The sequence below is a fragment of the Zonotrichia leucophrys genome, chromosome 23, assembly GCF_028769735.1.
Source record: "Zonotrichia leucophrys gambelii isolate GWCS_2022_RI chromosome 23, RI_Zleu_2.0, whole genome shotgun sequence".
NCBI lineage: Eukaryota > Metazoa > Chordata > Aves > Passeriformes > Passerellidae > Zonotrichia > Zonotrichia leucophrys.
Window position 1 is genome coordinate 2,583,773 of NC_088192.1, and position 14,456 is coordinate 2,598,228.

General features: G+C 45.3%; 1 protein-coding gene across 2 annotated transcripts in view; it reads right to left on the minus strand.

Annotated features, from left to right (window-relative positions):
- Positions 1-14,456, minus strand: part of CSMD2 (CUB and Sushi multiple domains 2) — a 347,705-nt gene that overhangs the window by 126,268 nt on the left and 206,981 nt on the right. For both annotated transcript variants that reach the window (XM_064731593.1, XM_064731594.1), the window contains 2 exons: positions 4,936-5,262; positions 3,830-4,024 (listed from right to left, as the gene is read on the minus strand). In XM_064731593.1, the coding sequence (XP_064587663.1) occupies positions 3,830-4,024; positions 4,936-5,262 (522 nt within the window). The remainder of the gene's footprint in view (positions 1-3,829; positions 4,025-4,935; positions 5,263-14,456) is intronic.

Here is a 14,456-nt window from a genome sequence, read left to right on the forward strand (position 1 = left end):
CCCCCACCAAAACCAACAAAACCACCCCAAAACCCCCAAGGCCCCAAACCACCCAAACACCACCCAAACCACCCAAAGCACCCAAAACCACCCAAAAAAACCACCAAAAGCAACCCAAAACCAAACCCAGAACCACCCAAAACCACCCAAACCCACCCAAAACACCCCAAACCACCCAACCAGCCAAAAACCACCCCAAAGCACCCCAAAACCAGCCAAAGCACCCCAAAGCACCCAAACCACCCAAAACACCCAAAGCACCCAAAGCACCCCAAACCACCAAACACCAAACACCAAAACCACCCCAACCCCCCCAAAAACCACCAAAAAAAAAAACCACCCAAACCCAAACCCAAAAAAAACCAGCCCAAAACCACCCAAACCAGCCCAAAAACCACCCAAAAACAGCCCAAGCACCCCAAAACAACCAAACCCAAAAGCCAACCACCCCAAACACCAAAACCACCCAACCACCCAACACACCCAAAACCACCCCAAACCCCCCCCAAACCACCCAAAACACCCAAAGCCCCCCAAAACCACCCAAAACCACCCAAAACCCCAAAAAAACAAAAAAAAAAAACATCCCAAACCCCCAAACCACCAAAACCACCCCAAAACACCCAAAAAACCAGCCCAAACCACCCCAAAACCACCCAAAACCACCCAAAACCACCCCAAACACCCCAAAGCACCCCAAAGCACCCAAAACCAGCCCAAAGCACCCCAAACCACCCAAAACCAGCCCAAACCACCCCAAAGCACCCCAAAGCACCCAAAACCAGCCCCCAAACCACCCCAAAACCCACCCCAAAACCACCCCAAAACCACACCAAACCACCCCAAACCACCCAAAACCACCCAAAGCACCCCAAAGCACCCCAAACCACCCCAAACCACCCAAAACCACCCCAAAGCACCCCAAAGCACCCCGTGGGCAGCAGGCAGGAGCTGGGGCTGACCTTTGCAGCACAGAAAAATTTAGGGGAAAAACTCCTAAATTCCATAAGAATTAAAAATTCAAAGGGAAGGTTCCACATTACAGGGAAATCTTTGAAAGTCTGAATTTCTCAAGTACCTCAGAAATGGGGAAAGAGAGAAGGGAAATGCAGCTGGGAAATTGGGATAAAAAGGAGGCTGCGCCCTCCAAAAATTTGAGTGGAATGCCCCATGGCCTCTGCCTTGATTGGAATAAAATTCCAGGGCTCCTCTGTCTCCTTTTTGGACACAAACCTCGATAGTTGTGGATGGGTTTTCCTAACACCCACGGGAAGAGCTGAGATGGGATCTTTAACACCCCAAACCACCCAAAACCACCCAAAGCACCCCAAAGCACCCCAAACCACCCCAAACCACCCAAACCCCCCAAAACCACCCAAAACCACCCCAAAACCACCCCAAACCACCCCAAACCACCCCAAATCACCCCAAACCACCCCAAACCACCCCAAACCACCCAAAACCACCCAAAACCACCCCAAACCACCCCAAACCACCCAAAACACCCCAAACCACCCCAAAGCACCCAAAACCAGCCCAAAGCACCCCATAGCACCCCAAACCACCCAAAACCACCCCAAAGCACCCCAAACCACCCCAAACCAGCCCAAACCACCGCGTGGGCAGCAGGCAGGAGCTGGGGCTGACTTTGCAGCACAGAAAAATTTAGGGGAAAAACTCCTAAATTCCATAAGAATTAAAAATTCAAAGGGAGGGTTTGAATTAGAAGGGAATTAGAGGGAATCTTTGGGAAATCTGAACCTCTCAAGTACCTCAGAAATGGGGAAAGAGAGAAGGGAAATGCAGCTGGGAAATTGGGATAAAAAGGAGGCTGCATCCTCCAAAAATTTGCGTGGGATGCCCCATGGCCTCTGCCTTGATTGGAATAAAGTTCCAGGACTCCTCTGTCTCCTTTTTGGACACAAACCTTGATAGCTGTGGATGGATTTTCCTAACAACACCCATGGGAAGAGCCGAGATGGGATCTTTACCACCCCAAACCACCCAAAACACACAAAACCACCCAAAGCACCCAAACCACCCAAAGCACCCAAAACATCCAAACACCTAAACCACCCAAAACACCCAAACCCCCAAACCACCCAAACCACCCAAACCACCCCAAAACCACCCCAAACCACCCTCAAACCACCCAAAACCACCCCAAACCAGCCCAAACCACCCAAACCACCCAAAACCAGACCAAAGCACCCCAAAGCACCCCAAACCACCCAAAACCACCCAAAACCACACCAAACCAGCCCAAACCAGCCCAAACCAGCCCAAAGCACCCCAAAGCACCCAAAACCACCCAAAACCACACCAAACCAGCCCAAACCACCCCAAAGCACCCCGTGGGCAGCAGGCAGGAGCTGGGGCTGACTTTGCAGCACAGAAAAATTTAGAGGAAAAACTCCTAAATTCCATAAGAATTAAAAATTCAAAGGGAGGGTTTGAATTAGAGGGGAATTAGAGGGAAATCTTTGGGAAATCTGAACCTCTCAAGTACCTCAGCCAATGGGCAAAGAGAGAAGGGAAAAACAGCTGGGAAATTGGGATAAAAAGGAGGCTGCATCCTCCAAAAATTTGAGTGGGATGCCCCACGGCCTCTGCCTTGATTGGAATAAAGTTCCAGGACTCCTCTTTGGACAAAAACCTCGATAGTTGTGGATGGGTTTTCCTAACACCCACGGGAAGAGCTGAGATGGGATCTTTAACAACCCAAACACCCAAAACACACAAAACCACCCAAACCACCCAAACCACCCCAAACCACCCCAAAACCACCCAAACCACCCCAAACCACCCAAACCACCCCAAACCACCCAAACCACCCCAAACCACCCAAACCACCCCAAAACCACCCAAACCACCCCAAACCACCCAAACCACCCCAAACCACCCCAAACCACCCCAAACCACCCCAAACCACCCAAAACCACCCCAAACCACCCCAAACCAGTCCAAACCAGCCCAAACCACCCCAAACCACCCAAACCACCCAAACCACCCAAAACCAGCCCAAAGCACCTCAAACCACCCAAAACCAGCCCAAACCACCCCAAACCAGCCCAAACCACACCAAACCACCCAAAGCACCCAAAACCACCACAAACCACCCAAAACCACCCCAAGCCACCCCAAACCACCCCAAACCACCCCAAACCAGCCCAAACCACCCAAAACCACCCCAAACCACCCCAAGGCACCCCAAACCACCCAAAACCAGCCCAAAGCACCCAAACCACCCCAAACCACCCAAAACCACCCCAAAACCACCCAAAACACCCCAAACCACCCCAAACCACCCAAAACACCCCAAACCACCCAAAACCACCCCAAACCACCCCAAACCACCCCAAAGCACCCCGTGGGCAGCAGGCAGGAGCTGGGGCTGACCTTTGCAGCACAGAAAAATTTAGGGGAAAAACTCCTAAATTCCATAAGAATTAAAAATGTGGAGGGTTAGAGTAAGAATTAAAAAGGGAGGGTTGTACATTAGAGGGAATCTTTGGGAAATCTGAACCTCTCAAGTACCTCAGCCAATGGGCAAAGAGAGAAGGGAAATGCAGCTGGGAAATTGGGATAAAAAGGAGGCTGCGTCCTCCAAAAATGTGAGAGATTCCAGGGATGCCCCATGGCCTCTGCCTTGATTGGAATAAAGTTCCAGGACTCCTCTGTCTCCTTTTTGGATACAAATCTTGATAGTTGTGGATGGATTTTCCTAACAACACCCATCGGAAGAGCCGAGATGGGATCTTTACCACCCCAAACCACCCAAAACCATCCAAAACCACCCCGTGGGCAGCAGGCAGGATTTGGGGCTCACCTTCGCAGCGCAGCACGGCGTTGTCCCACACCACGCTGCCCTCCTGCAGCACGCAGGTGACGCTCTCGGCGCCGTGGGTGCGGATGAAGCCCTCGTCGCACAGGAAGGACACGGAGCTGCCCAGCTGCAGGCTGTCCCCAAAGCGCTTCCCGTTCACCGGCACGCCGGGGTCCGGGCACTCGTTGTGCCGGAACGCTGCCAGCAGCAGGAGGGAGACAGAAAACAGCAGAATCAGCGACTTTTTGTAACGTTACCCCCATGACCCTGTCCCCAAAATGAGGGTGTTGCACCCTCAAATTGAGGAAAATTGAATTTTTCCCCTTCCCAGTGACAGGAGGAGGAGGAGATGCCCAGATAATAATAATAAATATAGAATATATAATCAAAAAGTAATATAATATATAATCATAAATAATAAAAATATAAGATATATTATATAATATATAATAATTCTGTAATAACTAATATATATTAATTAATATTAAATATAAGATTATATATTATATAATATAGGATAATAACAATAATTAATATATAAGACATAATCATAAAGTAATTATACAATATATAATCATAAAATAATATAATCATAAGTAATGAAAGTATAATTAATATATAATACATAATCATAAAGTTAGCCTTCCGACAAGATGGCTAACTTTATGATTATACATAATATATATATTATATAATATATTTCTATATATATAATATACATATAATATATATTATATATATTGTATTATATATATAATAAAATATAAAATATTATATAAATATAAAATCACATATATACACATACATATACATATATACATATATACATGTATATATTTATATACATGTATATATTTATATATGTGTGTATATATACCCACATATACATATATATACATATACACATATACATATATATACATATACATATACACATATACACATATATACATATATACATATATACATATATACATGTATACATGCATATATGTATATATATGTGTATATATATACACATATACATATATATACATATACACATATACATATATATATATGTTATATGCACCATCCCTCCCAGCCCCGCAAACCCAACCCACACTCACTGGTGAAGGTGATGTTGAACCCTCTCTTCTCCATGGAGTGGTCAGTCTGGAACTCCAGCCTGGCCACGTGGCCGCTGCTGGTCAGCGAGGAGGGGATGTGGCTCCCTGAGAAGGTGCCCAGCACGGGCGACTCGGCCGTGGCACCGTCCTTGACAGCCAGGAAATCAAACTGGGGCTCCACGTCGAAGTCGTTGAAGGCCAGGTGGATGCGGCTCTCGGGGTTGGCGATGATCAGCCACACGCAGTGCAGGCTGCTCCCGTACTCCTCGGGGTAGTTGGGCGACAGCACGGTCCCCGACGGGCTGGTGAAGTTGAAAAAGCAGGAAACTGCAAAGGGAAAGGGGCATCAGTCCCCACAGCCGGCCCTGCCCTCAGCCTCCTCACTGGGATATTCACAGTGCCTGCTCTGAGGCTGCCTCAGGAGGGAAAATGTCATTTCCAGGCTGCCAGGACCCACTGACAGAAATTCTGTCATCACAGAAATATCAGCATTTCATGTGCATCAAAAACCAGGAGGGGAAAACACCACCCTGGATCTTCCATTAATTCCCTTCCATTTTTTATTTAATTCCCTCCCTCACAGGAGCAGCAGGGAAGCCTTTGGCCACCACTGAATCAGAATATTTTGGTTATCAGTAAATCAGAATCTTTTGGTCATCACTGAATCTGAATCTTTGGTCACCACTAAATCAGAACCTTTTGGTCACCATTGAATCAGAATCTTTTGGTCATCAGTAAATCAGAATCTTTTAGTCATCACTGAATCAGAATCTTTTGGTCACCACTAAATTCAAATATTTTGGTCACCACTAAATCTGAATATTTTGGTCATCACTGGATCAGAACCTTTTGGTCACCATTGAATCAGAATCTCTTGGTCATCACTAAATCCAAATATTTTGGTCACCACCAAATCCCAATCTTTTGGTCACAACTAAATTAAAATATTTGGATCACCACCGAATCCCAATCTTCTGGTCACCACTGAATCCAAATATTTTGGTCACCACTGAAATTAAATCTTTGGGTCACCACTAAATCAGAATATTTTATTATTGGGATAAGGAAAGCACCCATTCCTCAGGACTTTGGGTGGATTTGTCATTTTCCAGTCCCTTCCAGGTTAATTTAACAGCAGGAAGAAAATGCCTCTTAGGTGGGATCTGGCATTTTTCCAGGTGAATTCTCTCCTCAAGAAACCTCCCAAAAATCCAGTGAGTGACTTGAGCTGGTGCAAAACAAAACCAGCATGGAACCAGCCAGATTTTGCCTCAACTTTTTTGGGTTTTTTTTGCTGTGCAAAAAAATCCCAGCACAATCCCACAGAACCTGGAGCAAGGAACCATCTCAGCCTCTGCTGCTGCTGTCCCTGGCTCAGCTCTGTCACCCACGGGTGACACATCCATCCCCGGGGCGCTGCAGGCTCCTCGGGGGTTTGCTCACAATAAAATCTGCCCTTTCCTGTCGGATCTCAAGATCTCAGTCCTGAGATGCTGAGCCTCCGAGACCACCTTGGGGGGCTCGGGAGTCCTGGAATGTTGCCAGAAGTGTCTGGTGGCTGGACTTTAACCCTACACAGGAGACGACAAGGATGAGGCTTCACGGTTGAATGGTGAAGGATTGGTTAATTAGAGGGTGAACACAGGTTTAGGATTTATGTAAGGGGGTTTAGAGAGTAAGATGGAGGAATTGGGGCGTGTCCTGCCTCCTTCTTCTTCTCCTCTCTCCATCTTCTTTGGCCACGGTGGCCCTTTGATTGGTTATTACGAGAGTGCACCGAGTTATAAGAATAAATGGTATTGGGGAAAAATGATAAATATTGTACACGTAACAATGGTATAAAGATAGGTGGCTGCCGGGAGGGCAGTACAGTGTGCTCATGGCTGACTGCTGAGCAGATCTCTGGTGGCTGAAAGAACATCTTTTAGATAAACAATTAATAAACATAAAAACCAGAAAGAAGAACTGAAGCCTCTTCTCGTCCTTCGATACGCGGGCTGCCCCAAGGCCACTCCGGGCCTTTCCAGGCCCCTCAAACAGCCGAGATAAACCGGACACTTTCCATCTGCTGAGCTCGATTTTCCCCCTCTCTGCATCCATCAAACTCCTTCCGTGCACACCAGGGAGTGTTTGTGGGACAAATGGAGCGCCTGGAGAAGGAGCTGGGAGTTGATTTGCTTTGTCTGCGTCCTTGGGAAATCGTTCACACCTGGCTGAGCACCGGGAGAGGTGGAACAGCCCAAGAACGTTTCCCAAACGCTGAGGTTTGGGACAAACCAGAGGAATCTGCAGCCCTGGAGGAGGAGAAGCTCTTCCCACCGCAAACAAACCCCTGATTTCTGCTGGTTCCCAAAAAGCCACGGAAATAATTAAAACAATGTGAGGGGAAGAACATGCATGAAAAACCCTCCAAGCTCTCCAGGGGTTCAATCCACCCCAAGCTGCAGCTGCCAAAGCCCATTAATTCGGGAAGGCAAGGCTGCCTTTGGAGCGCTACCTGCCCAAAGTTTGGGATATTTTATGTACAAATGCTTTGCTCATCCCTTTTCCCCACCGCCACCCCTGGTAAAACCCATTATTGGGAACATCCATCTCCCTAATTCCTGGCACAGAGGATGAGCTGGGCTTGGGGTTGGCGTTTAGACAATTATTTGGATCACTGCTCTGCCTCCCTCTGTTATTTTCCCTCTGTCTCCCCTCACCACTTAATGGGCTGGGATCAAATAATTCGGACGTTCCCGTGACGTTATCAAGGCCACGGAGCTGCACAATCCATTCCCTGCTCTCAAAGCCACAAAGAGAGCAGATTAAAGAGAAAACAAACTGCAAAACATCCTCAGGATTTTTTTTCTGGGCTCTCTCTCTCTCTCTCTCTACCAGACGCTGAAATATCAGGGGATGCTGTCAAATAATTCTGTCAGCATAAGCACGGTGTAATCTGCCTGAGGAAAATTGAAAATAAATTCATTTGCACCCAGGGAAATGTCTCAGCAGCAGGGATGAGGTGTCTCCTCTAAATTTTTAAATCCAAAGGGGTGAATTAGCATTCAGCCAGGACCTCCAGCAGCCCAGCAAGAGAGAGGTGCAGTCGCCAGTTCAGAAAATAAAACAACAAAGGACTTGCTGACAAAGGGGAGAGGAGCAGAGCGAGGGAAGAATATAAAATTAACCTTTGCCAGATAAAACAAAGTGACAGATTAAAGAGGAGCTGATACAAAAAAAAAAAAAAAAAAACCCTCCAAGTCTCCACTGCAGGGAAGTAAACGAGGATTTTGATTTTCCATAAGATCAGTGGATACCTCACTGTGGAAAGAGGTTTTCCCCTCTGTGGAAAGTTTTCTTCACTGTAGAATGAGATTTTTCCTTCCTATGGAAGAAGATTTTTCTTTACTGTGGAAGGAAGTTTTTCCTCTCTCTGGAAGGAGATTTCAGTCTCTGTGGAAGGAGCTTTTCCCTCTTTGTGGAAGATTTTTCTTCACTGTACAAGGAGGTTTTGCTTGCCATAGAAGGAGATTTTTTTTCCTCTCTAGAAGGAGATTTTTCCTTGTCATGGAAGGAGGTTCTCCTTCTCTGTGCAAGGTTTTCCCTCGCCGTGGAAGGAGGTTTTCCCTCACTCTGGAATGAAATTTTTCCTTGCTGTGGAAGGAGATTTTTCCTTCCCATAGAAGGAGATTTTCCTTCTCTGTGGAAGATTTTTCTTCACTTGGAAGGAGGTTTTCCATTGCTGTGGAAGAAGGTTTTTCCTTGCTGTGGAAGGAGGTTTTCCCTCACTGTGGAATGAAATTTTTCCTCTGTCTGGAAGGAGATTTTTCCTTACTGTGGAAGGAGGTTTCTCTTCTCTGTGGAAGATATTTCTTCACTTGGAAGGAGGTTTTCCCTCCTGGTGGAAACCTGGAGGTTTTCCCTTGCTGTGGAATGAAATTTTTTTCTCTCTCTGGAAGGAAATTTTTCATTACCATGGAAGAAGGTTTTTCTTCTCTGTGGAAGATTTTTCTTCACTTGGAAGAAGGTTTTCCACTGCTGTAGAAGAAGGTTTTTCCTTGTTGTGGAAGGAGATTTTTCCACTCTGTGGAAGGAGATTTTTCCTTGCTATGGAAGGAGGTTTCCTTCCCTGTGGAAGATTTTTCTTCACTGTGGAAGGAGGTTTTCCCTCACTGTGGAAGAAGGTTTTTCCTTGTTGTGGAAAGAGATTTTTCCTCTATGTGGGAGAGTTTTCTTCTCTGTGGAAGATTTTCTTCACTTGTAAGGAAGTTTTCCTTTGCTGTAGAAGAAGGTTTTTCCTTATTGTGAAAGGAGATTTTTCCACTCTGTGGAAGGAGATTTTTCCACTCTGTGGAAGGAGATTTTTCCTCACTGTGGAAGGAGATTTTTCCTCACTATGGAAGGAGGTTTTTCTTTATTTGGAAGGAGGTTTTCCTTTGCTGTAGAAGAAGGTTTTTCCTTGCTGTGGAAGGAGATTTTTCCACTCTGTGGAAGGAGATTTTTCCTCACTGTGGAAGGAGGTTTTTCTTCTCTGTGGAAGATATATCTTCACTTGGAAGGAGGTTTTACCTCACTGTGGAAGGAGTTTTTCCCTCACTTGGAAGGAGGCTTTTCTTCTGTGAAAGACTTTTCTTCACTTGGAAGGAGGTTTTCCTTTGCTGTAGAAGAAGGTTTTTCCTTATTGTGGAAGGAGATTTTTCCTCTATGTGGGAGAGTTTTCTTCTCTGTGGAAGATTTTCTTCACTTGGAAGAAGGTTTTCCTTTGCTGTAGAAGATTTTTCCTTATTGTGGAAGGAGACTTTTCCACTCTGTGGAAGGAGAATTTTCCTCACTGTGGAAGGAGGTTTTTCTTCACTTGGAAGAAGGTTTTCCTTTGCTGTAGAAGAAGGTTTTTCCTTATTGTGAAAGGAGATTTTTCCACTCTGTGGAAGGAGATTTTTCCACTCTGTGGAAGGGGGTTTTTCCTCACCGTGGAAGGAGGTTTTTCTTTATTTGGAAGGAGGTTTTTCTTTATTTGGAAGGAGGTTTTCCTTTGCTGTAGAAGAAGGTTTTTCCTTGTTGTGGAAGGAGATTTTTCCACTCTGTGGAAGGAGATTTTTCCTCACTGTGGAAGGAGGTTTTTCTTTATTTGGAAGGAGGTTTTCCTTTGCTGTAGAAGAAGGTTTTTCCTTGCTGTGGAAGGAGATTTTTCCTCACTGTGGAAGGAGGTTTTTCTTTATTTGGAAGGAGGTTTTCCTTTGCTGTAGAAGAAGGTTTTTCCTTGTTGTGGAAGGAGATTTTTCCACTCTGTGGAAGGAGATTTTTCCTTACCATGGAAGGAGGTTTTTCTTCTGTGAAAGACTTTTCTTCACTTGGAAGGAGGTTTTCCTTCTCTGTGGAAGGAGATTTTTCCTTACTATGGAAAGACATTTTTCCTCTATGTGGGAGAGTTTTCTTCTCTGTGGAAGATTTTCTTCACTTGGAAGGAGGTTTTCCTTTGCTGTAGAAGAAGGTTTTTCCTTGTTGTGGAAGGAGATTTTTCCACTCTGTGGAAGGAGATTTTTCCTTACCATGGAAGGAGGTTTCTCTTCTCTGTGGAAGATATATCTTCACTTGGAAGGAGGTTTTCCATTGCTGTGGAAGAAGGTTTTTCCTTGCTGTGGAAGGAGGTTTTCCCTCTCTGTGGAAGGAGATTTTTCCTTACTATGGAAGGAGGTTTCCTTCCTTGTGGAAGATTTTTCTTCACTGTGGAAGGAGGTTTTCCCTCACTGTGGAATGAAATTTTTCCTCTCCCTGGAAGGAGATTTTTCGTCTCTGTGGAAGGAGGTTTTCCCTCTTTGTGGAAGGAGTTTGTTTTTTTTTTTTTCCTGTGGAAGATTTTTCTTCACTTGGAAGAAGGTTTTCCATTGCTGTAGAAGAAGGTTTTTCCTTGTTGTGGAAGGAGATTTTTCCTCTATGTGGGAGAGTTTTCTTCTCTGTGGAAGATTTTCTTCACTTGTAAGGAAGTTTTCCTTTGCTGTAGAAGAAGGTTTTTCCTTATTGTGGAATGAGACTTTTCCTCTCTGTGGAAGGAGATTTTTCCTCTATGTGGAAGGCTTTTCTTCACTATGGAAGGAGGTTTTTCTTTATTTGGAAGGAGGTTTTTCTTTATTTGGAAGGAGGTTTTCCTTTGCTGTAGAAGAAGGTTTTTCCTTGCTGTGGAAGGAGATTTTTCCACTCTGTGGAAGGAGATTTTTCCTCACCGTGGAAGGAGGTTTTCCTTCACTTGGAAGGAGGTTTTCCTTCACTTGGAAGGAGTTTTTCCCTCACATGGAAGGAGGTTTTTCTTTATTTGGAAGGAGGTTTTCCTTTGCTGTAGAAGAAGGTTTTTCCTTATTGTGAAAGGAGATTTTTCCTCACTGTGGAAGGAGTTTTTCCCTCACATGGAAGGAGGTTTTTCTTTATTTGGAAGGAGGTTTTCCTTTACTTGGAAGGAGTTTTTCCCTCACATGGAAGGAGGTTTTCCTTTACTTGGAAGGAGTTTTCCCCTCACATGGAAGGCGGTTTCAGCTCTGCTCCTGCAGCCTCCCTGCAGCTGCACGCTGGGACAAACCAGGAGCTGTTTCACAGCGTGTCCCAGGCAGGGCCAGGCTGTCGGGAGGAAGAGGATGGAGACAGCCCAGCTGCACCTGGAGCATCCCAAAGAGCCCTGAGCAGCAGGAGCCATCCCCAGCGTGACAGAGGCCAGCCCTGGCTGCAATTAATATTCATTACCCTTGTTAAATGCCAGCAGAGGCCATTTCATTATGTGCACAGCACAGGGGCCTGTTTACAAAGCTGCCTGTGTCAATAATTTTTTTTTTTCATTTGTCGATAATTGCTACATTTGCCAATAATCCTTATTGCTGACCAATTACTGCAAAGGCAATGAGAAAAATCCCTTTATTAAATACAGAATAAATCACAGCAGACACAGAGCGGCGAGACCACGGCATGAATGAACCAGCACAGGGATTTGTTCACGTTATCACAAGCAGCACCAGGATTTTGCTTGGTTTAGAGCAGTGAAACAATGAAGGAGCAGCTCCTTGGTTCTTTTTTTGGGAGAGGGATATGGATGTGAACATGGAGCAGGCAGGAGAAATTCCTGCAGTTCTCTCTTCTCCTTCTCTTTTTTCTCTTCTGTTTCTCTTTTCTCTCTTCTGTTTTTCTTTTTTCTCTCTTCTCACTTCCCTTTTTCTCTCTTCTCTTTCTCTTTTCTCTCTTCTCTTTCCTCTCTTTCTCTTTTATCTCTTCTCTTTCTCTTTTCTCTCTTCTCTTTCCTCTCTTTCTCTTTTATCTCTTCTCTTTCTCTTTCCTCTCTTTCTCTTTCCTCTCCTTCCTCTCCTTCTCTTTTCTCTCTTCTCTTTCTCCTCTTTTCTCTCTTCTCTTTCTCTTTTCTGTTCCTTCTCTTCTCCCTTTTATTCTCCCTTCCCAGATCCCACCTCTCTCCTCCTGTTCCTGCCTCCATTCCCTGCTCATCCTGCAGGAGAACCCAGGGCTGATCCCAAAGTGAGGTCACACCATGGGAGCGGGGTCAGGAGCTGAAAACCAAGCAAGGAATCCCTGGGACAGCAGCAGTTTCCATGGAAACAATCCAAAATTCTTGACTTTCCTCTCAGTTTTTAGATCCTGCTCCCACAGACCTCTTGGGAGAGAGCTGGAGTGGATTTTCTGCTTTGCATTTCCTTTTTTTTTTTTCCAAAAATTCCTCCTTGGTGATGGGCTGGGAAAGCAGGACAGTGCTGGAAGCTCAGGGCACTGCTCCAGCTGGGCAGCAAAGTGCTTCACATTTTCTATTTTCCTCTTTCTGTATCTGTTATTCCAAGGGTAAAAAAAATATAAAAATCTGCATCTCAGGGTGCCTTTTCCTCCTGAAAACCCTGTGGCACCTCAGGGCAGGTGGGAGGTGAGGGAAGGAGTTTGGAGCAAAATCAACCGGGAGGGTTTTGTTATTTCAGAGCAACAAAACTCAGCTCAGTCCGGGCGTGGGACTGCAGGTATGAGGAGAAGAATGAAAACCAGGCAGGTTTTGGGAAGCAAATCTTGAGGAAAATATCACTGAATTTAAAATAGATGTGCAGAGAAGAGCAGGTTTCACTGCCACCCACTCCAGCAGGAGCAGGGCCTGGCTTTGGGCAGGAGCTGAAGTTGTTTAAAACTTAACTGGGAGCTGCTGATCCCCACTGGGACAGGGCTGGATCCTGCAGCCATCTGCTCCTGAAAGGCTCCTGCACCTTCCCATCGTTTCCAACAGAGCTCTTCCCCTCCCAGCAGCTCCCTTGGGAATTCTGGCAGTGGCCACAAGAAGGTGGAAGGCTGTGGGGATTTTTTTGGCCCAAAAAAAGTCTCGTGGTGCTGCTGTTCACCTCTGCTCTGCCAATGCTGCGTGGGACTGTCCCTCAGGGGCTGGGGGACACTTTTGGGCAGCCACCACTTCCCTGTGGCAGAGTTTTTGGGCAGGAATAACTGGAATGTTAATGAACACATTTACCTTAAATCCATTAAAATATACCCAGCAATGAATATGTTTATCCCCATTTGTTCCAAATCCATTCAAATATTCCCAGAAATGAAGATGTGTTAAAAAACAAACCCAGGAACAAACTCATTTATCCCAAATCCACTCACACATTCCCAGGAATGAACACGTTTATCCCAAATCCATTCAAAACCAACCAGGAATGAACACGTTTATCCCCAAACCCAAACCCTCCCAGAAATGAACAGATTTATCCCCAAATGGAATCAAACACTGCCAGGAATGAATAGATTTGTTCCCAATCCATTCAAACACTCCCAGAGATGAACATGTTTATCCTCAATCCATTCAAACACTCCCAGGAACGACCACATGAATCCAAAACCCAATCCAACATTCCCAGGAATGAACAGATTTATCCCAAATCCATTCAGACATTCCCAGGAACGACCACGTTAATCCAAATTAAATCAAACACTCCCAGGAACGACCACATGAATCCCAAATCAAACATTTGCAGAAATGAACATGTTCCATTCAAACATTCCCAGAATGACCACATGAATCCCAAACCCAAACATTTCCAGAAATGAATGTGTTGGCTCCCAATCCATCCAAACATTCCCAGGTTTATCCCTAAACTTTCCTAGGAACGACCACATGAATCCCAATTCATTCAAGTATTCCCAGGAATGAACAGATTTATCCCAAACCCAATCAAACATTCCCAGGAATGACCACATGAATCCCAAACCAAATCAAACATTCCCAAACCAAATCCAACATTCCCAGGGACAACCACATTAATCCCAAATCCATTCAAACACTACCAGGAATGACCACATGAATCCCAAACCCAAACATTTCCAGAAATGAATGTGTTTGCTCCCAATCCATGCAAACTTTCTCAGATTTATCCCCAAACCCAAACATTCCTAGGAATGATCACATGAATCCCAAACCTGCTCAAATATTTCCAGAAATGAACATGTTTCATTCAAACATTCCCAGGAATGACCACATGAATCCCAAATCCATTCAAACATTCCCAGAATGACCA